General features: G+C 54.9%; 8 protein-coding genes across 8 annotated transcripts; 4 read left to right on the forward strand and 4 right to left on the reverse strand.

Annotated features, from left to right (window-relative positions):
- Nucleotides 1–1,630: 1,630 nt before the first annotated feature.
- On the forward strand, nucleotides 1,631–3,501 carry GCG54_00013771 (Vanillyl-alcohol oxidase; the record flags this gene model as incomplete). The annotated part of the gene is given in 4 exon segments (XM_045413619.1): nucleotides 1,631–2,859; nucleotides 2,912–3,063; nucleotides 3,125–3,412; nucleotides 3,428–3,501. 4 exon segments carry the CDS (start codon nucleotides 1,631–1,633, stop codon nucleotides 3,499–3,501), a joined length of 1,743 nt encoding a protein of 580 aa, XP_045269690.1.
- A 1,100-nt stretch (nucleotides 3,502–4,601) lies between these two features.
- GCG54_00013772 (Protein rds1) lies at nucleotides 4,602–6,020 on the forward strand (the record flags this gene model as incomplete). Its single annotated transcript, XM_045413620.1, has 1 exon — nucleotides 4,602–6,020. The coding sequence occupies one exon, from the start codon at nucleotides 4,602–4,604 to the stop codon at nucleotides 6,018–6,020; it is 1,419 nt and encodes a 472-aa protein (XP_045269691.1).
- Nucleotides 6,021–6,429: 409 nt separating this feature from the next.
- On the reverse strand, nucleotides 6,430–7,225 carry GCG54_00013773 (FK506-binding protein 2; the record flags this gene model as incomplete). The annotated part of the gene is made up of 5 exons (XM_045413621.1): nucleotides 6,430–6,638; nucleotides 6,698–6,771; nucleotides 6,826–6,867; nucleotides 6,929–6,986; nucleotides 7,045–7,225. The coding sequence occupies 5 exons, from the start codon at nucleotides 7,223–7,225 to the stop codon at nucleotides 6,430–6,432; spliced, it is 564 nt and encodes a 187-aa protein (XP_045269692.1).
- A 2,641-nt stretch (nucleotides 7,226–9,866) lies between these two features.
- On the forward strand, nucleotides 9,867–10,800 carry GCG54_00013774 (uncharacterized protein; the record flags this gene model as incomplete). Its single annotated transcript, XM_045413622.1, has 2 exons — nucleotides 9,867–9,921; nucleotides 10,418–10,800. 2 exons carry the CDS (start codon nucleotides 9,867–9,869, stop codon nucleotides 10,798–10,800), a joined length of 438 nt encoding a protein of 145 aa, XP_045269693.1.
- Nucleotides 10,801–12,265: 1,465 nt separating this feature from the next.
- On the reverse strand, nucleotides 12,266–12,903 carry GCG54_00013775 (uncharacterized protein; the record flags this gene model as incomplete). The annotated part of the gene is made up of 2 exons (XM_045413623.1): nucleotides 12,266–12,489; nucleotides 12,768–12,903. 2 exons carry the CDS (start codon nucleotides 12,901–12,903, stop codon nucleotides 12,266–12,268), a joined length of 360 nt encoding a protein of 119 aa, XP_045269694.1.
- A 1,209-nt stretch (nucleotides 12,904–14,112) lies between these two features.
- Nucleotides 14,113–14,544, reverse strand: GCG54_00013776 (uncharacterized protein; the record flags this gene model as incomplete). Its single annotated transcript, XM_045413624.1, has 2 exons — nucleotides 14,113–14,179; nucleotides 14,237–14,544. 2 exons carry the CDS (start codon nucleotides 14,542–14,544, stop codon nucleotides 14,113–14,115), a joined length of 375 nt encoding a protein of 124 aa, XP_045269695.1.
- A 330-nt stretch (nucleotides 14,545–14,874) lies between these two features.
- Nucleotides 14,875–16,626, forward strand: GCG54_00013777 (Vegetative incompatibility protein HET-E-1; the record flags this gene model as incomplete). The annotated part of the gene is made up of 1 exon (XM_045413625.1): nucleotides 14,875–16,626. One exon carries the CDS (start codon nucleotides 14,875–14,877, stop codon nucleotides 16,624–16,626), a length of 1,752 nt encoding a protein of 583 aa, XP_045269696.1.
- Nucleotides 16,627–19,042: 2,416 nt separating this feature from the next.
- Nucleotides 19,043–19,861, reverse strand: GCG54_00013778 (uncharacterized protein; the record flags this gene model as incomplete). The annotated part of the gene is made up of 1 exon (XM_045413626.1): nucleotides 19,043–19,861. The coding sequence occupies one exon, from the start codon at nucleotides 19,859–19,861 to the stop codon at nucleotides 19,043–19,045; it is 819 nt and encodes a 272-aa protein (XP_045269697.1).
- Between the last annotated feature and the right edge of the window lie 808 nt (nucleotides 19,862–20,669).

Here is a 20,669-nt window from a genome sequence, read left to right on the forward strand (position 1 = left end):
CTGCCTGCTGCCACCGGGGGGGAAATAAGCTCAACGCTCGCACTTCGCAACATTTCGCAATCGCAACGATACCCGGTGACCGAGGGCGTGTGTGGTGTTGGTATTGGGCTCCCATAGTGTCCCAAGCTCCCCTTTCGTTCTGCTGGGCCGAACAGCCGATGAACCCCAAAGCAGGAAACATTCTAGAAACACCGCGCAGTCCGCTCCGCGCCGACAGAGGATGGCCGATGCGAGAATTCTCCAGCCGCTCCTCCGGAACTGGCCGCACCCCGGTTCAGTCCGCCCGCCCGCCTGTCTTAGGGCTGCGGCTTTACAACGTCAAGCACGCCATTGGGTGTGTGGCAGGTTTGAAAGAGAACGCAAGCAACCCAAAATCGAGATGGGACGAGTGCAAGAGAAAACGAGAAAAATAAGCGTAATGTGTCGCTGTCGCTATCGGCGTGTGTCAGAGAGAGAAATGGCGAAGAGGGTGTGCAACCGTAATGATCTGCCGCCCGTCCATCTCGGACAGCGCCGACCGAACGAGCCGACGGGCTGGTTTACCCCACGGACATGGTGGACGGGACCAACTCAACTTGTTTCGTTTCATTAGCGTCTCCCGCTGCGACGGTAAGACGCTGTCTGTCAAGACTGCATCTTGCAGCATGCAGCATCTCACAGCGGGAACGGCTGTCTGTGTGTTCAAGGTTCCCGTCAAATAACGTTTCATGTCAAGTTTCTGTCCTGTCGACTCAAGGTCCGCAGCTTCCGCCACTCGTTTCTCCTGCAAGGCCGGCCATCGTCAGGAGGCCCAGCGGACAAGAGACTACTTTTTGTTTTGCTCTCACTCGCATACTATGCCTCTTCAGTCTGCAACCCAAAACTGCTCCACGACACCCGTCACGTCAGGTGGAACAGAGTTTCCTGACACGCGGGTGTCTTCGTACCTTATCGAACTCAGCCCAGCTGCGACAGAAAACCATAACCATGGGCAGCTTGCGCCACGGACGGTAGTTACCACTTACATGGAGTCGGCATCCTGGCCACGCCGGACATCTCTCAAGCCACATGTCGGAAGCATCTGTCAGTCTCGAAACGAGGAAGCGTCTGCTTGGTGTTCGTATTAGGCAGCTGTCGACGTCGAACAGGTGGTCGGTCCATTGACCTAAAGCGACTTCTGCAAGCCACCCCTCAATAAGTAGAAAGAGCCGCGTACCTCATTATCGACTTCGGACGGACCCGACTCTGTCGGCACAGAGCCTCGGTCTCTCGTAGTTCCCCGGGTAGCATGGCTTACTTAGCTCTTGCCGACTGTCCCCGTACCTGTATACGCTCTGCCCGAAGGTGATCTTTGCGGTTCTAAAACGAGCATGGAAAAATGCCCCACGACGTTGCCTCCGTACGATGAATTGCTTGATCGTGGTCCGGTCCGCGAGGTTGACTTGTCTCGAGGATCCACCATCATGCTGAGGTTGCATAGTGATTGATGCGAGACCGATGGTCGAGAATGATATTAAAAAGGCTTCAATGTCCCAAATGACAATGTGAAGAGACAATCTACATCAGAATCAACTCTGTCTTCCACATTCTACTGGACATAGCCCATCCAGAGAACCCCTTTTCCACGCAGCCAACCATCCGATCATCCACAATGGCACCAATCCCAGAACCTATAACTCTCCCTCCAAACTTCACACCCGAAAAGTTCCAAGAGTTCATCGTCCGCGCCCAAGAGATCTGCGGCACCGAAAATGTCCGCGTGATCCCCAAAGATAAGCCCCTCGAGGGCGACTCGTACCTGAACCAGCCCAAGTCACACGACCACTTCCCCCTCTACGAAAAGACAAAATTCGTCGCCTCGGCCGTCGTCACCCCGCGCCATGTCCCGGACGTCCAGGCCCTCGTCGGCCTGTGCAACGACCTCGTCATGCCCGTCTGGCCCATCTCCCTCGGGCGCAACTTCGGCTACGGCGGCGCCTCCCCCCGCGTCCCGGGCTCCGTGGTCATGGACCTGGGCCACCATATGAACCGCATCCTCGAGGTCAACGTGGAAGGCGCCTATGTTCTGCTGGAGCCGGGTGTTAGCTTCAGGGATCTGCACGAGTACCTGGAGAAGCACAACCTACGCGAACATCTGTGGCTCTCTGTGCCTGTCGGCCAGGGCTCCGTGCTCGGCAATGCTGTCGAGAGAGGCGTCGGGGCGACGCCGTACGGTGACCATTGGGGTATGCACTGCGGCATGGAGGTTGTGCTGCCGAATGGGAAGCTGGTTCGTACGGGGATGGGCGGCGTGCCGAACCCCAATGCCGACAAAAGTCTCCGCCCCGACGAGCAGCCTGGCTGCGAGACGTGGCAGCTGTTCAACACCGGCTACGGCCCTTACAACGATGGCCTCTTCTCGCAGAGCAACCTAGGCATCGTGACCAAGATCGGGATGTGGCTGATGCCCAACCCCGGCGGGTACCAGCCGTACGAGATTACCTTTGAAAACGACTCGGACTTGCCCAAGGTTGTCGACATAATCAGGCCGCTCCGCCTTCAGATGGTCCTCCAGAACGTCCCGTTTCTCCGGCACACGCTGCTCAACGCCGCGCACTGCGGGCCTAAGACGAAGTACACCGACAAGGAGGGCCCGCTGTCCGAAGACGAAGTCAATGCCATTGCGAAGAAGCTCGACTTCGGACGGTGGCAGCTTATTGGTGCTGTCTATGGGCCGAAGCCCGTCCGCGACGTCCTCCTGGGCGTCATCAAGCACGAGTTCCTCGCCATACCGGGTTCGCGGTTCTTCCTCCCCGAGGACCGCGCCAGGGAGAGCCCGCTGCGTGCCCGTGAGTTGTTGATGCAGGGTATTCCGACAGTGGAGGAGTTGAGGTGTCTGAAGTAAGTTGCTTGTCATCACATAACCGGAGACATGAGCTAACATGAGCTATAGCTGGCTTCCCAACGGCGGTCAGCTCCTGTGGGCCCCCATCTCCAAGGTCTCGGGCGAAGACGCCAAGAAGCAGCACGACGTAGCCAAGAATCTCATCACAAAGTATGGGTTCGACTACCTCGGTGCATTCGCAGTCGGCATGCGAGAACTCCGTAAGTCACGAATCTTGAGTGTCAATCTCGAACGAGAAACATTGTGCTAACGGTTACCAAGACCATGTTGTCGGCATCCCGTACCGTCTCGACGTCCCAGACGACGTGACGCGCATCCGCAAGCTGGCCCACGAGCTGATCAAGGAGACAACAGCACACGGCTGGGGCCAGTTCCGCGCTCACACGGCCCTCATGGACCCCGTCGCCGACGCCTTCAACTGGAACGACAACGCGCAGATGCAGCTCAATGAGGCGATCAAGAACGCCCTCGACCCCAACGGCATCATTGCTCCCGGTAAGAACGGAGTGTGGCCCGCGAGCTACGACAAGAAGAAGTGGGTGTTGGACGGTAACTAACCGTCAGCCCGGTGGAGGAACAATTTGGCCTTGGAGTATGGCGGCGACCCGTACCGAGATGACGTGGATTTGATGCTCTAGATAAAATGCGGAAGCAGAACTAGAAAGATGTGGAGGGCGTGGCCGAATCTTGGAACGGCGCCGGAGATGGGGGCGGTAGTTGAGAGGCTAGAGTAATAGACTCCGCGCGGCTAGATCTTGCATCGAAGGCTAGAGCCTCGGACCGTCGCCGGAGTTGCTTAGATGAGATTGATTCAAATTGAGATACGTGCTAATGAATCTCGATCATGTTGTGTGCCCCATGTTTTCTGAGTGTCGAGGTCTTTGATCGGGATTTGCTGTGCTTGTCCAAACAGGTCGCTTAGGTTGGCACCAAGAATGGAAAATGTGACAATCCGACCTTCGTCCGGACCTAAACATCCGGCGATCAATCAAGGACGACGCGCAGAATTATGTCGTTTCCCACGCTGAACATCATCGCGCAGTTATTGTTCCATAAGTTCATCTAACTGAACGTCCTTCCCGACGCCCTTCCACATTCCGAAGCAAGGGGCCATTCCATCTTGGCTTCGAAAAGAGCCTCACCCATCCGATGTAAGCGTCATCAACACCGGGATCGACCAGTCACGGCCCGGCGGAGCAAATCCACAGGCGCGCCCCTGGACCGGTTAGCCCCACACCGGACCTGACTCCGTGAGGTACTACTGACGTCTTTCCGTTGGTAAGGCTGTGGGAATAATTGCGGTTCTACCCTGGAACATCGGGAACCCGATGATTTCTTATTTCCCCTTCGTATGCCGAGGAAATACAACGCCTGAGCTTGTTTGTAAGCTGGTCCGTTAGGCTCAATCTGGCGGATGACGGCACAATTACACCCAAAGACTCTGTAGCAGATGAGTAAGACGTTGCAATTCTCCCCGTAATTCTTCCTTTTGAGATGAGAAATTCTCCGATGAGCCGTTCATCCCGAGTCTATGAACTCATCCCCAGCGGCTAATGCCTAGGTCGCTGGGGAAATGGCGAGCCGAGATCGGGAGGTGATTCTGTGATGTTGTAATGGAGTCGTAGTTCCAACGCTTTGCGTAGCTGTGCAAGCCAAATTTGTCTTCTATAAGAAGCAAGACCTGTTCATCCGTTCAAAGACAACCTGTGTTCTTTGCACATGTTTAACAGAAAACAACATGACTAGGATAATGGCGCCCCGAGGCATCATCCGACATGCTGGGCTTCTCGCCTTAGCGACGACAATCCGAGCGGTCCCGTTCGTCTCTGAGCCTCAAACCATAGTCACCTCTGAACCAACATTCACCGCTTCCCAAGTTCCCGTCAAGGATGTGACTTCTCATGGTCCCTACACCGGCCCATCGCCAACCACGACGGGTGCCATCTCAACCAGCATTCTCGCCTCAGAGGTGCCGCAACTTCCTCCCCCAGACGATGCGTACGACTACCCAGCAGACGGCGCTCTCCACGGCGACCAGCCCGCGCCGTACACTCCTGCCGGCGGTCTCGGCACCAATGGCTCCGCGCCTGTATACCGCGTCCAAAGCGACTTCGACTACCAATCTCTCGCTCTGGCTCTGTACCAGGAGTACATCGAGCTCGACCTCTTCCACTGGGGCTTGGCCACGTACCCCGTCGAAGACTTTGAGGAGCTCGGCCTGAACGCCGAAGACCGGTACCTGCTGCAGTTCATGGCCGAGCAGGAGATCGGCCACGCCACCGTCATCACGAACATGCTCGGCGCCGAGGCGCCGCAGCAGTGCACGTACAACTACCCCGTCTCGAACCTCCGCGAGTACATCGACTTCAACCAGAAGCTCACGCGCTGGGGCGAGGCCGGCGTCTACGGCTTCCTGCCGCACCTGAACTCGGGCCCTGCCGCGCAGCTGTTGTTGCAGAGCATCACGACCGAGGCGCGCCAGCAGATGATCTTCCGGCAGTTCGAGGGCTTGTTCCCGATGCCCGAGTGGCACACCGTCGGCATCCCGCAGAGCTGGGCGTGGACGCTGCTGGCGCCGTACATCTCCAGCTGCCCGTGGAACCAGACGCGGTTGATCTGGCAGAACTTTCCCGCGCTGCACGTGCTCAACCAGCCCAACCCGTACCGCATCGACGGGTCGAGTGCCTGGAACGAGACGACCGGCGGGTGGGCTAACACGGCGGCGACGGGGAACATCACCGACGCCGAGTCTTGTGTGAACGCCACGGATCCCGGGGAGGACTGCAACCCGGCTATCTCGCAGAACCGGACCATGCCGCTTTCGTATGCTGGCCGGCAGGTGTTTTTGCAGTGGGATGCTCCGGGTCAGCCGGTCGGCCCTAATAACAGCTACATCACCTCGACGAACGTGAAGGAACCCAAGTTCGCCGCGTGGGTTTCCCAGTTGAACGTTACGTACTCTGCCCTGCAGAACGTCAGTCTGGAGGACCGCACTGCGTACACTATCCAGCCGAACGTGTCGACTTGGGAGTTTGACCCGGCGATCAACTCAACCATGTTCTTGGCGCTGACTGATACCGACTTGTATGTCACGCCTTACAACCTGACCATGATCAACCCACATGTTGCCGCCCTGGCTGTGTACCAGGCTGGTTAAGAACCGATGGATAAGTTACTGGGAAGTCAAGCCGAGAGCAAGCCCAGACGAGTAAATAATGATCTCTTTCGGCGCTGAAGGCGAGATTTTGTTTGTTCTGTACTGAGACACTTAGCAATCAATCTCAATAATCTCATGATGTAATCACAAATGACCATAACGTGACCGTCAACACAGTCGCAGGCGCTGTACATAGTCAGGCGAACCATCGCGTAAATTGATTGGCATTATTGCTTGCCTAGAATCATAACAACTTCGTTGCACGTCAAATATTTCTCATGTCAACCCGTATTCGCCGGTCCATGCTATGATGCAGACCCGTGTGTCTTTTGGGAAAGGCAGTAAGCCGAAAGCGGGCCTTTCCTTTTTTTCTAGCCAACGCACGAACGCCCTATATGGATGCTCCCGTTTAGAGCTCGTTGTGCTCCTGGCCGTCAGCGTCGGAGTCGGCGACAATAGTCTTGACAACATCGGCAGCTTCGGCAACCTTGCTGGCGACCTTTTGAGCAACGCCCTCCTTGGCTGCCTCGGCGGCCTCGCTGGCCTTCTCGGTGGCCTTGATGACGATCTTCTCAGGCTTGGGGACGCCGTCGATGCCAATGAGCTCGGTTTCGAAGACTGCGGAGGATAATGGTTAGCCGGAATCGTTCAATGATTTGATTGTCGGTTGTACATACCAAGGGTTGAGCCAGCGGGGATAGGGCCCATGCCGCGGTTGCCATAGCCCAGCTCAGGGGGGATGGTCAAGGTTCTGTAAGGCGTCAGGATCGGTTGGTCTCGAACGTTTGGTTGTCGCCCATCTTACCTCTTCTCGCCAATGCACATGTCGAGAAGACCCTGGTCCCAGCTGCAACGTTGTCAGTCATGTTTCTTCGGCCTTTGCTTGTCGGCCGAGTGATTGGACTAACCCCTTAATGACCTGACCGCTACCAAGCTTGAAGCTGAAGGGGGTTCCGCGGTCGTAGCCTTGAAAAAAGAGACGTCAGTATCATTCATGCATCTGGCAATTGGCGCAGCATCTTACTGGCATCGAACTTCTGTCCGTTGGACTGGAGAGTGCCGCGGTAGTGCATGTTGACCTTGTCGCCATTCTTGGTCTTGCGCTCGCACTCGACGGCCTGGGTAACGTCGATCTGGAGCTCGGCGGCGGCGACGCTGACGGCGCTAGAGGCCAGGAGGCCGAGAGAGAGGAGAAGACCCTGCATTATAGCTGAATTGGGACGGTGAGGCGGTAGACTGTAGTGAAGAAGGTCGAGATGTTGTGATTGAGCGGTCAATTGGTCGAATTAGAGACGAACAGCTGGCGAGCAACAAGGAAGACAGCTGCAACGAGGGGCCACCGCCGGGCAGCTGTGGTGGGTTGAAGCCACGCCGCCTCTCCATCATTGCTATTTTCCGATTGGCTCATTCACAGGGATAATCCGGAGACACGGACCCGTTTTCGTTATCGATAAAGGGCACCTGCATGTGACGAGGGTGGCTTATCGCCAGGGACCTGCCCCAGCTGAGCTCCAGCTGACAGCTCTGGACTCTGCGTGACGTCAAGCACCAGCAAGCAACCCTCCCATCCACCATTCCTGTTCACGAGGATTATTGGTGATAGTTGTGGGGGTCTGTCAACCGCACATGAGGCTATCGACCGCCTTGGACTCGCGATCGGCTTTCTTCCGAGTCATTTGACTCAACCCCAGTTCGCCCAGGAATCCATGAGCCGCAGCATGTCCTGCCTCGTGTGTCTGGACCGGTCGTCGCTTTGGTTCCCGGTTTCTACACTTTGGTGTTTTCTTTTTCCAAGCCACAGCTTGTGATCTCGACGTGGCTGCGATGGAGTCATCGGTGTCTGGGCTGTGCAGCGTGCCCAAATGTCATTTCGGCCGAGGCGGAACAACACGAGCTGTTGAGACAGACAGGGACCACGCAGTCGCGTCTCATTAGCTCGACGTCGACGCCAATCACAACCCCAAGGACAGTCATCGCGACCATCACGGCCTGCGGTTGAGGTGCTGTTGAGGTGTTACCCACCTCCGGCGAGTCGGCGCTGTCGCGTGCCTGTCAGACATGCCCGAGCACCAGTCGATTGCCAGCTTCACGGAGACTACTGCAGCAAGAGAGACGAATCAGCCGACCGACCTCTCTTCGTAGAGGGTCGACGCAAAAGGGTTCCTTGCCTATCCGTCCGGCATGTCGATATGATAATAACAAACGATAGAACGGCGACGTGGGTGACTTAGAGAAGGCTTACGGACATGCGCACTTTAGCACACCCGTGCTTTACGCTTTTGGGGGTTTGCCGTTTCGAGTGTCATCGGCATTAGCTCAGTCGTCTCTTCTGCCAGAGCCCGTCTGCCCGTCTGTCGATGACCTCCAGTCGCAGATCAAACCATGCAGCCCGCCCTACTTGCCCATCTCCGCCTGCACGCCAGAGGCATGAACCACTCCACACGGCGAAAAGAGCACTCGCAGCATACTGCTATCCGCGATCCGTTGCCCATTTCGTGCATTCACTGCATAACACGCTGCAGACAACCTGCGCTACTGGAGCGATCGCTGCCACATGCATACTCACCCGCTGGAGACCCGATCGAAAGGGCTGGATGGCGGCCGGTTGGGTCGCTGTCGCAGCCCGCATGACAGGGTTTCCCCCCAGCAATCTTCATAACATCAGGCACGATCCGAACTCTCTGACCCGTTGGAGAGCCCGACTGGGCCGCTTCGAGAAAAAAAACACAGACATTTTTGCTTGTCTCCTGCGGGCGGTCCCGTTTGAGTGGAAACTCTGAGATGAGAGGGCAGAAAAGCAAGATTGCAATGACGACCGAGGAACATCGACCATCAGGCCATGAGTTGGGAGGTTGGGCAGCGATGGCGTCGCTTCGCCGGGGTCTAAGCCAGCATACATCGACGGCAGAAGAAAGAAGAAAAATTTTCAACTTTGTGGAATGCCAGATTCGGCCTCTCACACTCCAAAGAAGACGTTCTTCGGATTTCGAAGACAATGGACACGTACAACCCACGTCGGACCATTCGGGGCCTTTCCTCGAAGCTTTTGCTGCACGGCGCTTGGAGCAGCCAACCATGCCCATGCTCCCTCCAGCCCAGGCTATCTAATTATGCCGCAGCCTGATCTAGTCCAGACATTGACAGACTTCAGACAGACAATGAAGGCCTCCTGGGCTGTAAGCTTTTTCCATTTTCACTGCAAAACAGCCCCCAAAGCTGAACAAGACTGGGCGCCGAGCAGCCACAGGCTCAAGGCTGCATAAACGCGCGTTGCTGCTTCGTAATGAAAGCAGGCTGGCATGCACTCCGGGTTTCTGGTACGATTTGCACTTGCTTCCCGTTGCGCGCATGACGAAGCAAGATGAAAATATCAATCGCGCTTAATTTGGGGGGGCGTAAAATGCTAGTGTCATGAAGCAAAGGGTTCACCACGGACACAAAAGTACACACACCTGGAGGCGGCAGTAATAGGCCGAAACAGAGCGGCAGTCCGTCAATCATCGCCCTGGCGAATGCGCCCTGCAGTTGTCGTCAAGGCCAATCATTCCGTGTTGTTCGCCACCGGGGCACTGCTCTCGCGCAGCAGAAGCTCTGTCATTCGCCGGGACGTTGGTCCGGGTCGAAGTTGACAAAGTTACTGAGGCATCGGCAGGACTTTTCCAGCAAGAGTTTCCTTTCCATGCTGGCGGGTCCACCATGCAACACCACCCTTTCTGCTGCACCTGCAACATCAAACAACAACGCTCTTCCCTGCTTCCTTGGTGATCCAGGACGTTAACAAACAGAGACTAACCACCTTTGCCCTCATCCTGTGCCCAACGGTCCCTGCACCCAGTGGCCCGGGTTATGACAAAGCTGCCCAAGGACTTCCAGCAGCAAGGCGACACCCTTCTTTCTCATGGTCAGCCCCAGGTTCCAAGGTTCATGGTCCGAGGTCCAAGGGGGCTCCATGATGCTACCCGCCCCCACTGCCTGTCCACCTTCGCCCGTCCGTCGCCCAGCGCCAACGACCACCACATCCTGTCTCCTGGCCACTTTTCCACTTAGTGCTCAGCCGCGTACACGGCTGCAAGACTTTCCCCAGGGCTGCCTTTCTCCTGGCCTGGCATGGTCCGGATGCATGGCATGGTCCGGATGCATGGCATGGCCAGGCAAGCAACCCAGATGGGTCCCGTCTGCTGTGCCCACGACCGGCTTGACCCTGGCTCCGGCAAGTGCTGATGGCTATGCCCCCGTACCAGTGTACTTGATAGAGGCATCCCATCCCATCCCAGATCAAGCGTGTTTGCAAACAGTCCTCCTCCTCCAAGTATATATCTATCCTGCCCTCGACCTTTTCTCCTAGTCCTGCTCTTGTCTCTTATCAAGCAAGCAACCATACATCTGCCTACACAAAGCCATCCTCGTCAACCGAGTCTTCATCCTCTCTCATCTCTACCAAGTCACCGTTCTCGAGACCAACCTCGCCACCACACATTACAAACAAAACCTCACATTACACAAAATGTCTTCCAGACCAGTCATCATCCACCAGGCCGCTCCCTCCATCAGCAGTGCCTACACCGCATCCTCGGGTTCCTACCCGTCCTCCAACGGCTCTTACACCCCTCGCTCCCTCTCACCAGCCGACCCTGTCTACCACCGCGTTCACGGCGCCGAGAACCACATGTCCTCGAGCAAGGTCTCCTCCAAGAGAGTCACGGTAGTCAACCGCAACCAGTCGGGCTACGAGCACGGCGCCCCTTCACCAAACTACGGCGGCACCTTCCGTCGATCCTGAGCCATCGACATCGATACCATTCCACCTTTCATCATCATCAACTCTTCGTTTTGCATACATTGGCGTTAAGGGACTAGGGCATCAGGGGGCATCGGCGGCAGCGAGAACATCTGTACGGCATACTCGTATCATTTATGGGATATCGGAGAAATAGTTGGAGATTTTTCACGGGCAAGGATGATAATGCGAGATGCACGCGGAGGGACCCAAGACGACGGGGTCATAGGGCATGAGGGAGGCACAGAATTGATTACTTGCAGATTGTTGTACCATCATAGCATAGCAGTGTGTATATGTGCCTGTTTAGATTAGATTGGGGTTCGCGGGTGATGCATTAGCAGCCAACAGCGTCTTCTTCAACAACACCTGGTTTCAAACAAATCATTGTTTTTTCCCCCCATTGCTCAACCTCCTTCCCCTTTCGGTGTCCCATAATTATGTTTTGCAGTTACTATTTTGGAGAGTGAATGCCTGTCCGTCGTGGATGACTTGCTTCGTTCTTTTTCTCGTCCCGTCCTGTTTGACGTGCAGAATCCGGCTGCTGCAAAACATGCCCTCCGCCCCGTGGACCCTTGGGGTCTCAGTGGTCCCCTTCCTTGTTTTCCCTGACTGAGGCCCCGAGTAAATGCCCCGAGGAGCTGGGTATGTACGGGCGCTGCGACGCTGGGCGGTCGGGTGGCCGGTGATTCGCTACGGCGGTTGGCTGCCCTGCATTGCCGCAGTATGGTACTTTCATGCAAGGGCAGCTAGCAGCTATGAGTGCTGGAGTGGCTTCGAGAGAGGAGAGACACCACCAAGCCAGGCCTGGGCCCGCTGACCTGGCAGGCAGGGAACAACAGCTCCAAAGTACAGTATAATTTCTGATCAGAGCGACTGGCTCTGGAATTCGGAGCAAGGCGATGAGGTCATGCAAATCCGACAGGGGCTGGTTCACATGTAAACGACCCTCGAACGGGCGGGAGTGTTCCAAGAATAGACGGATGGGGATGGGTACGGGATGGGATGGGGACCCTGAAATGTCATCGCATCTTGATTGTGTGCATCATGGTCGCATTTACGATAGGGCTGATGGAGACGATGGCACGAGCATGTTTGTTCGTGATTGAGTGCAGTGATTATTGTTTTTTGTGATATTTTGGGAAACAAGTAGATCAGCTAGCTAAGGACACCCGTCTGCAAGGAAAAACACGTCCCGCATTGCCCGGTTCCAGCATCAATTCGACCTGTTTTTGGGTGTGATTTGGTTTGGATGTTTATTCATATCTCATCAAGGAAAACAAGGGACCCGTCCGCCTCCACATGTAAACTGCAAAGTGCGATTGATCCTACATCGTATTGCAAGTCATCCGCAGCGGCTCGTTGACGTCGCGTCGCAATCGCAAGAGTGCCGGGTTCACTTCCCCACAATCAATCCCGTCCGCCCCAATTCATGGGGGAGCATGATGAGGCTGTGACCGAGACGACTTTAAGCACCACCCTCACGCTTGGCGTACTCGTCCTCGATGGCCTCGGCGTACTTGTCTTCAGCGGTGCGCGGGTCCTCCTTGAGCACGCCCTCCTTAACAAGCTCCTGGGGGTCGGGACGGTGGGAGAGCTTGTCGTTGAGAGAGTCTGCGCGCATGTGCATCTCGAGCTCCTTCTGGTGGGCGATCAAAGACGGCGCCGCGTTAGATGCGGGAAGGATGTTCTCTGCGAGGCGGGTTTTGGTCAGTCACTCTGTGGTCACGATGCTCACGGGTTTGCTCGTTGAGGAAATCATGGGGTGATGTTCATGATGCGCCGGCGGGTGGATGCTCTGGGTTTAGTGGTTGGGATCGGCGGGTGAGGCGGGCAGACGGGTGGTGGGGTTTGGAGGGAAGAGTGGTTGCAGGGGTCCGGTGGTAGTTCGAAAAATGGGAAAACAGGGAAGTGAGGCCGTGAGGCAAAGGAGGCGAATTGTGAGGGATTGGGTGACGGGCGAGACTCACTCTCGACGAGTTCCGCCCGGTCGGGACGGTGTTGCAGGTGTGCCTCAAGGGAGTTCTTGCGGTCGCCGCGAGAGGGCGAGATGGGGGTCTCGTCGACGGCGGGTTGCTGCGTGTTGTTGGTGCTGTCGTCGGCCATGGTGGATTGGTGCTTTGCCGGGGTAGTTTGATGGTTCTTGGTTGTTTGGACCTTTGGTTCTGGGTTCGTATCTGCGGTCGAACGGGGCGAACTGTCTCTTGGTCGAGGGATGTCTCGCCTTGTTTTTCAGTGGTATTGAGATATGCAAAAGCTTCCTCCGCCTTGCTTTCGTGGACTGGACAAGCTGTATGATTCAGGATATCCGGTTGGTTGCAAGTGCAAGTTTGGTTCGCGATGGGTATGGGTTGTAGTGTCGATGTTGTTGATGTAGGCGGGAGGAAAGAGGGGCGGAATGGGAGGTGGTGGTGTTTTGTACTCGTTCGGATGTCAGCCACCTTCGCTTCAGTCTGGAAAGCAACAATCAAGCCAGCAAGTAGGTAAAGCAGGCAGGTTGGTATGGCAATGGGCGCTTGCTGGCTCAGGCACAAGGCACATGGGACGGAGAGCTTCGATAGGTAGAAGCCAGTCCAGCAGGTCGAGAATGTGGTCTGTCACTCGCTTCGCTGGGGGTCGGGAGACGCTTTCGCGCAGAGAAGGGAAGCTGTTTGGCCGCAGCTGCTGCATAAGACCTGGTTTTACCCCGCCCGTGACCCTTGAGCCTGGGGAAAGCGCACCCGTGCAGGCGTTGCTGCCCCTCCCCATTGCATCACCACACGGCAAGCAGTGCCTGCCTTCAGTGCCTGCCCTGCCCAGTCCCTGCCCGAAGCTGCACTTTGTGCCTGAGGATCCTTAGCTCCCATGATTGGGGGAAGCTGTCATGGCAAGCTCCCATTTGCTGAGCTTTCCCCATGGGATGTGTTTGCTTACCATTTGCATCTGATGTTGCAGCTCCATCACCTCGGAGACGTCGGCTGCTTTGATACCGTCTGGTAAATGCCTTTATCGATTTAAACGACCGTTGATGCCGCCGCATGGAAAGATCAGAAACATCCAATGCGAGTCGCGACAGCTGCCAAAGCTCTCGGCCCGCGCGCCCCCTGATGACTCTGACGACGGATGACGTCTGGCGCACGGGAGACCCCCAAAGCCACACACGCCTAAGGACCTAGCTCGCCCGCTCCAATCTCGTTCCTCCACCCGTCATGCCACCAAGCTCGCCTCAACCCAGCTGCAGGACCCTGGGAGAACGCGCAGCCTCGGTGATGAGATCACGAGGACCGAGTTGCCCCTTCACTTTGCGCTGCGCTACCATCCCCTGGCTGCCTCGTCTCATGACCGCACCAGTCCGATGCCGATGCCCGTCACGACCACCACCCCGGCCGCGATGGTTCCGCCTCTGCGAGTGTCATCATGTCAGCGAGCCTGGTCTCATTTCGCTAGCCAAGCTACTCACAACTTCGGCCCTTTTGCTTGCCAAATGGCCACGGCGTCCCAGACGCAGAGGATCGTCCCGGCGAGGATCACCGTTCCCATCTCCGGACCCTTGCCCTGCCGCGCGAGTGCGAACAGCGCTGCTGCGATTGCCAGGTCCCGTACTCCGAGGAGCGGCACCAGTCGCCCTACCGCATCCGACGGCGGGAGCCCGAAGAACTCATACCCCGCCCGGTACGGAAGGAGGACGTCCAACGCCCCGAGGACCGCGTAGCTTGCGGCGACAGACAGGCCAAGAGTCCGCCACGTCGATGCTTGGAGGGAGGTCATGGTGAATGATGCTTCAATTGCGTTTGGCTTTACTTTTGTGATGCTGTGATGCAGGAAAACTTGATTTGCTTACGGATAATCTGACGGACAAGCTCCTGCTGACTTTGCATCAGGCTGCCATCCAGCTCTATTTGAACCGCTACTGATGATGCAGTCGCCTGTGGCCAATGACACATGCAGCAAGATGCGCGACAAAACCGTTTGTCTTGGCTACCAATGGGGGTGCTTCGCTTTCCCACTGATCCCAACCGCTAGCCTGATTGTCAGCTTTCAACCTTCACAGCCAAGTGGGCGCATAACCGGCGAGCTTATTCTTGAGAGCGAGATAACATGAGGCTTCTTCATACTACGACGCTCGATCTCAATGAGTTCATTGGCGACGTCCCTCCATACGCCATCCTCTCTCACACCTGGGAAAATGACGAAGTGAGCCTCCAGGACTTGTCAACCACTGCTGGGCGGTCCAAAAAAGGGTTCAAGAAGATCGAAGCATGCTGTGCACAGGCACGTCGCGACGGTTATGACTGGGCTTGGCTAGACACGTGCTGCATCGACAAGACATCGAGCGCCGAGCTCTCCGAGGCCATCAACTCCATGTTTCGATGGTATCGGCAGGCCAGAATTTGCTACGTCTACCTGAGCGATTTACCATCTCAATATCCGGGGGATGTCGATCGCCGACAATTTCACAATGTCAAATGGTTTACCCGAGGATGGACTCTTCAAGAGCTTATAGCTCCCCGGGCCATTGAATTTTACGACCAGAACTGGGAAGAAGTCGGCACCAAGGTGTCTCTGCTCGACTTGCTACACGACAAGACGGGTATTCGGCGCGACATATTAGACGGAACAACCACCCATACCGTTATTCCCACCGGAGAACGTATGTCTTGGGCTTCAAATAGGAAAACCACCAGGCAGGAGGACCTTGCTTACTGTCTCCTGGGCATCTTCGGCATACATATGCCTCTGCTCTACGGAGAGGGCTCGCAGGCGTTCATCCGCCTTCAACAGGAAATTCTCCGCACATCAGAGGACCTAAGCATTCTGCTGTGGACAGGCCTTTCGCGACAGACGACCACATGCGGCGTTTTGGCGACGGCACCCAGTGCTTTCAAGGATATCAAGATGGTCGATCTCCAGGGCCACAGAGTTGGCTTCCTAGTGACTTGGAGGTGGAAATATGTGATCACGTTACAGCCCTGGTCGGCGGACACCAGTTGGGGCCCCGATATGCTCCTAAATACGCCCCCCACCATCACTAGCCGCGGTTTACATGTCCAACTGCCGACAACCCTGGTCAACGGAGGACGTAGGTGCTTATTGTGGCCAAAGTGCATGATTGTAGAAAGGCTCGATGGTGCCCGAGGATCGCTGAATGGATTTCTCTGCATTGAGCTGCAGAATCTCCACCCCAACACTAATTTGTCCGTGTCCAGGCTGAGCTCGCCCTACATCTACTACATCCCACGGGCCGAAATTCGCTTTGACGACCCGCTTCCGATGTACCTGAAGATATCGCACCAACAAGTCGAGGAGGATTTCAGGGGACTGGACATGTTCACCGTCTCACTGGAAGACAACGAGCCGCTACGGATCGGTATTTGCAGGTCAACGATCCCGCCCGGCACGTTCCCAGGACTGGAACCAGAGGATGACGGCATCGACTTTTTCAGAATCCCCGAGTCGCATGCGCACCAAGTCGTTCTTCAATGTTCGGTGACGCATTGTGAGTCCCCTCATCTTTACAGCAGCAAGGTCACCGTTGCCGTCAAGGAAGTTGCGGGGGAAGACCGCCTGGGCTGCTTCATCAACACAAACGACGACGCTCAAGCCTCGATTTGGGAGATGATTAGCTCGCATTCTACAGGACTCGACGACGCTATTTCTCAGAATGGCCCTCAGACCGACGATGAGGCTCGGAGATGGTCGTCGGTTTCCCACTTGGTCGGCGCGGGTCCGTGGTCGGACCGGTGCGCAAAGAAACTCCCAGGCGACCAGTATGTACTGATGGCTGCCATTAAGATGTCAAGAGGCATCCCGGTGCTTGTCCTTAGGATCAAAGCGCTTTCTGGCAGATGATAGCGGTTCTCAGATCACGGCAGTAGGCATTGAGCAGTCTCGTCGCAAGTAAACATCTATTTCTGCATGTGACGCTGGGCTAATGTCCAACCGTTGTATCTATCATTCGTAATAATCTGCACGCTGAAACAATCCATTCCTTATTCAAACAAGACCAATCGACTGCATTTCGGGCTACTTGGAACCGGGTGACTCGGGCTCAACATTAAGATCCCCGAGATCTTCCTCAAGACCCGTGTCCGTTTGAGGCTGGGCTATTGTAGAAACTGCCTGTAGTGGTTCGTGAGGCAGAGAGAGGGTTTGTTGTCCCTCAGACAATAGGTAGGAGTTGGTACGGGGAGGGGACCTACTTGGTCTACTCTGCGGCCAAGATGGGTAGCTATCTCTGGGGGGGTCTTCCGGTTGTGTGTCGTGCTCCAATGGAGTGTTTTGCGTGAGATCTTCGAATGCAGAGCTTGCATGGAAGCTAGGGTCGGCGAGGTCATCGTCGGCACTAGACTGAGGGGTGACTGAGTCATCATTGGGTATATGCTCAGATGAAGATCCATGAGTTCGCTCCGGCACTGAGGGGCTAGCTGAACTTCCGTCATTCGAGGGATGTGGCGAACGGTATATCTCCATGGGGTCACCGTCAAGTTTGTCTCTCCAGATAGTCTCTGGCCTGGGTTGAGGCAGAGCAGACGGTACTGTAGAATCATTACTCAAGGACGCATGTGCCTGAGATGTAGGCACTGCTAACGTAGCCTCAGGAATATTGCGTGGTGGGATATTACCCTGCGTTGGTTGAATGGAAGGGCCCCCTCGGAGAGCACCGCTGTTCCTAGGTGATGTTAGTCAAGCAATGGCCGCAAGCTTGGAAGTGACACATACTGTGCACTATCCTCGCGGCTTCGGAAACCGGTCTGATTTCTCGCGCGCGGAGAACGAGATCTCGAAACGGGATGAGGTGGTCGAGGCCTAGAACACATCTCTGAACCGTCCTGGCGTTGCTGTGTTTGGGTCGGCTGTTGTGTATCTCCTGTTCCCGAGCGGTTGGTGTCGTCGGCTGTGGCGCCAGGTTCAGACCTCCAGTCCATGGCATCCTGTGAAGTTTCCTGCGTGTTCGGCGCAGATAAGCCCTGTGCTGCATCGTTTCGGGCAGAGGGGATCGGTACGTTGTCATTTGTGGTGGCACGCGTCAATATGGGAGGACGATTCAAGGGTGGTAGCTCGTAGGAAGAGTCACGACTTGCTAGCTGGGGCGACTCCGGAGGCCCACTCCAGCTCGTCTGTCCGCGAGCTGACGTTGGAACAGGGGGAAAGGGCGCTGCATCACTGCTGCTGAAGCTCGACGGAGACGTCAGACGTTCTGGCCGGGGAGTGCCAGGAGGTCTGAGGCCTGCTGGATTGGGAGTTGATCTCTGAGGAGGAAGAAGCAGAGGAGATTGATTGCTCAAGCTGGGAGACCTTGTCGTGCCGTTCAACAGTGGAGACGGTCTCGTCATAGGTACAAGCCGAGGGGTTCGACCCTGAGCTATTGGTGGCGAGGACCGAAGGACTGGTACAGGCGAAGCAGGAAATCTGCTGTGCGGTAGTTCAGGAGTTGATCTTGGAGGAGGAGACGACGAGGCAGGCTGATCCCTGAGGACCGCAGCGTATGACAATCGAACTGGCCGTGGTGCTGCGAGAGGTCCACTCGCGCCCGTTTGCTGGGAAGTGGACTGTTGAGTATCGGATGGAGCTGGTCTAGGCGAGCCAGGAAGTCTATGGTGAGGTAGTTCGGGAGTTGGTCTTGGTGGAGAAGAAGACGAAGCAGGCCGAGTCCTAAGAATTGCAGCGTACGCCAATCGAGGTGTCCATGGTGCAGCTGGAGGTCCAGCTGCGCCCGTCTGCTGAGAAGTTGATGATTGAGCATCGGCTGGAGCTGGCGAATCCTCCAAGTCGGAGGACGAGTTGAATTGATGTGGCTGAGGAAAATCGGGTGGCCTATTCATGCCATCCTGTTCGGAGCTGGAGGCGCCAGGGGACATTTTGAGATGTTCTTGTGCTAATCAAATGAGACGATGCTGATGCGAGATGGAGAATGTCAGGGGGGATAATGTGGTGACGCAGCGTTAGTTAGACTTGTTGATGCTTCGTGGATGCTTCGTGGAAGACTTGCTGATGTTCGTTGAAGACTGGATAACGTACGGTAGAGATGATGAATGATATTGAAAATGGAAAAGCAGTAGAGGCGCACTCAGGATAGGTGCTGTCCTGCAAGGCATCAATGGTTCTTTCCCTGACTCCGACTTGTGTGGTCGGATCCGCCTTCTCATACCAAGTTCCGGAGATCAAATACAGGAGGAGCCATGCAGCTTTTGGGTCAAGAGTCACTTTCACTTAAAGGAAATCCAAGTTCATCGTAGTTGCCCTAATCATCTCATTTCTCAACAATCTACTTCCTAGCCAAAACATCTTTGATCCGAGCAGTTTCCTCTTCATGCCCGACGGCCATGATTGGCTGCCTCGACTCGTCGCGAATGAACCCGTACCGTATCCTCAACTTCTTCAGCTCATTGGTCAGTTCTGAGCCATCCAGCCAGGTTGTACTTGACGGCAGATCAATGTACTTCGAGTTCCGGATCGTCGTGGAGACATAGCCAAGAATCTCAGGACCGTGGGTCAAGTGGATGAACACGACGCTGAGGATGCCTCCAGCCAGGAGAACGACGGCAGACAGCAAGCAGAGTGATATCCACAGCTTCGAGATGACGTATGTCTCCAGCAGAGTTGACGACTCCCCTATGAAGGTGATGTTGGGCTGGAAAACGGCATCCGCTTCGGCGCTGGTGTTTGCAATCGTGCTGGAAACTTGGCTAAGGGTGAGATACGTGTTGAGCAGCTGTCCAAAGCGTGCGCCGACTTTCGAGGTGTCGAGTTCGTCCATGAGGACTGCCGTGCCAGACGAGATATTCTCGTAGGTCGGATCTTTGAGATAATACAAAGTCGGGTCGATGAAGCCGGTCATATCCCGACCTGTGGCGACCGGCATCTCGCCGGCGAAGAAGTCGAAAGATCGAGGGAAAGATAGTTGGGTGATTTGCTCCGGCGCATGGGTCTTTTGTGACAATCGCTGCTCGATGACTCGGCAAGATCGTTGGCCCGCGAGAAACGAGCAGCTGACGCGAGATTCAACGTACTTCTGGGTGATGTCGCAACTGATCTCTAGGTTGTCGCGGTTCTTCTTGGTGATTTGAGGTTGCGCCAGAGCCATTCGGAGTAGAAATTTCGTCGGGCCTGCGGTGATTCCGGTCTCATTCGAAAACATAGATAGGCTTCCGTTGTCTGCATATGCTGGCATCCAGTCCCATCCCTGTCCCTCCTTTCCGTGGGTTATCCAGTACAAGTCAACGAACCTGTCAATGGCAATTCCCCATTGCGTTGAGATGTACAGTTCTTGTCTAAAAGTCTGAGCCCACCCGCCCCACTAGGACTCTCCTAGCTACTAACACCTAACCCCCTAACTTTAATAAATTTATTAAATGACGTTATATAGTAAAATGGGTTATATTGATTAAAAGCCTGAAATCTAGTATTTAATATTGTATATATAAGCCCCTAACTTTCTGAATAGCTTTCTAGTAGCGTGGTAATAACTTATATAGGTATTAAATAAACCTCTATAGTATAGCCTACTATACTATATATAGGTATTACTTTAACTTTTTAATATCTACTATATTACTATTTAGGTAAGTAATATAAGGGAATATTTTATATACTTACTACTTTAGATATATCTAGATATACTTAATAGGGTTAAGATTAGGTAAATAGGTAGGCTAAGTGATAATATTAATACTTTAGGTATATAACTAATCTATTAAGGCTTTTACTATATAGATAGATATATTATTCTATTAAAAATGCTTTATATTATTATAGATTAGAACTAAACCTTCCTCTAAAGCTTATATATAACTTTATATTATAAACTTATTCTTCTTAGAAGTTAAGTCTCTTTATATAAAGATAAGTTATAACCTCTCTATTTTCTAAATAGCCCCCTAGTATATTATAGT

This window comes from Colletotrichum gloeosporioides (genome assembly GCF_011800055.1).
Source record: "Colletotrichum gloeosporioides strain Lc1 chromosome Unknown consensus_11, whole genome shotgun sequence".
In the NCBI taxonomy this organism is placed as follows: domain Eukaryota; kingdom Fungi; phylum Ascomycota; class Sordariomycetes; order Glomerellales; family Glomerellaceae; genus Colletotrichum; species Colletotrichum gloeosporioides.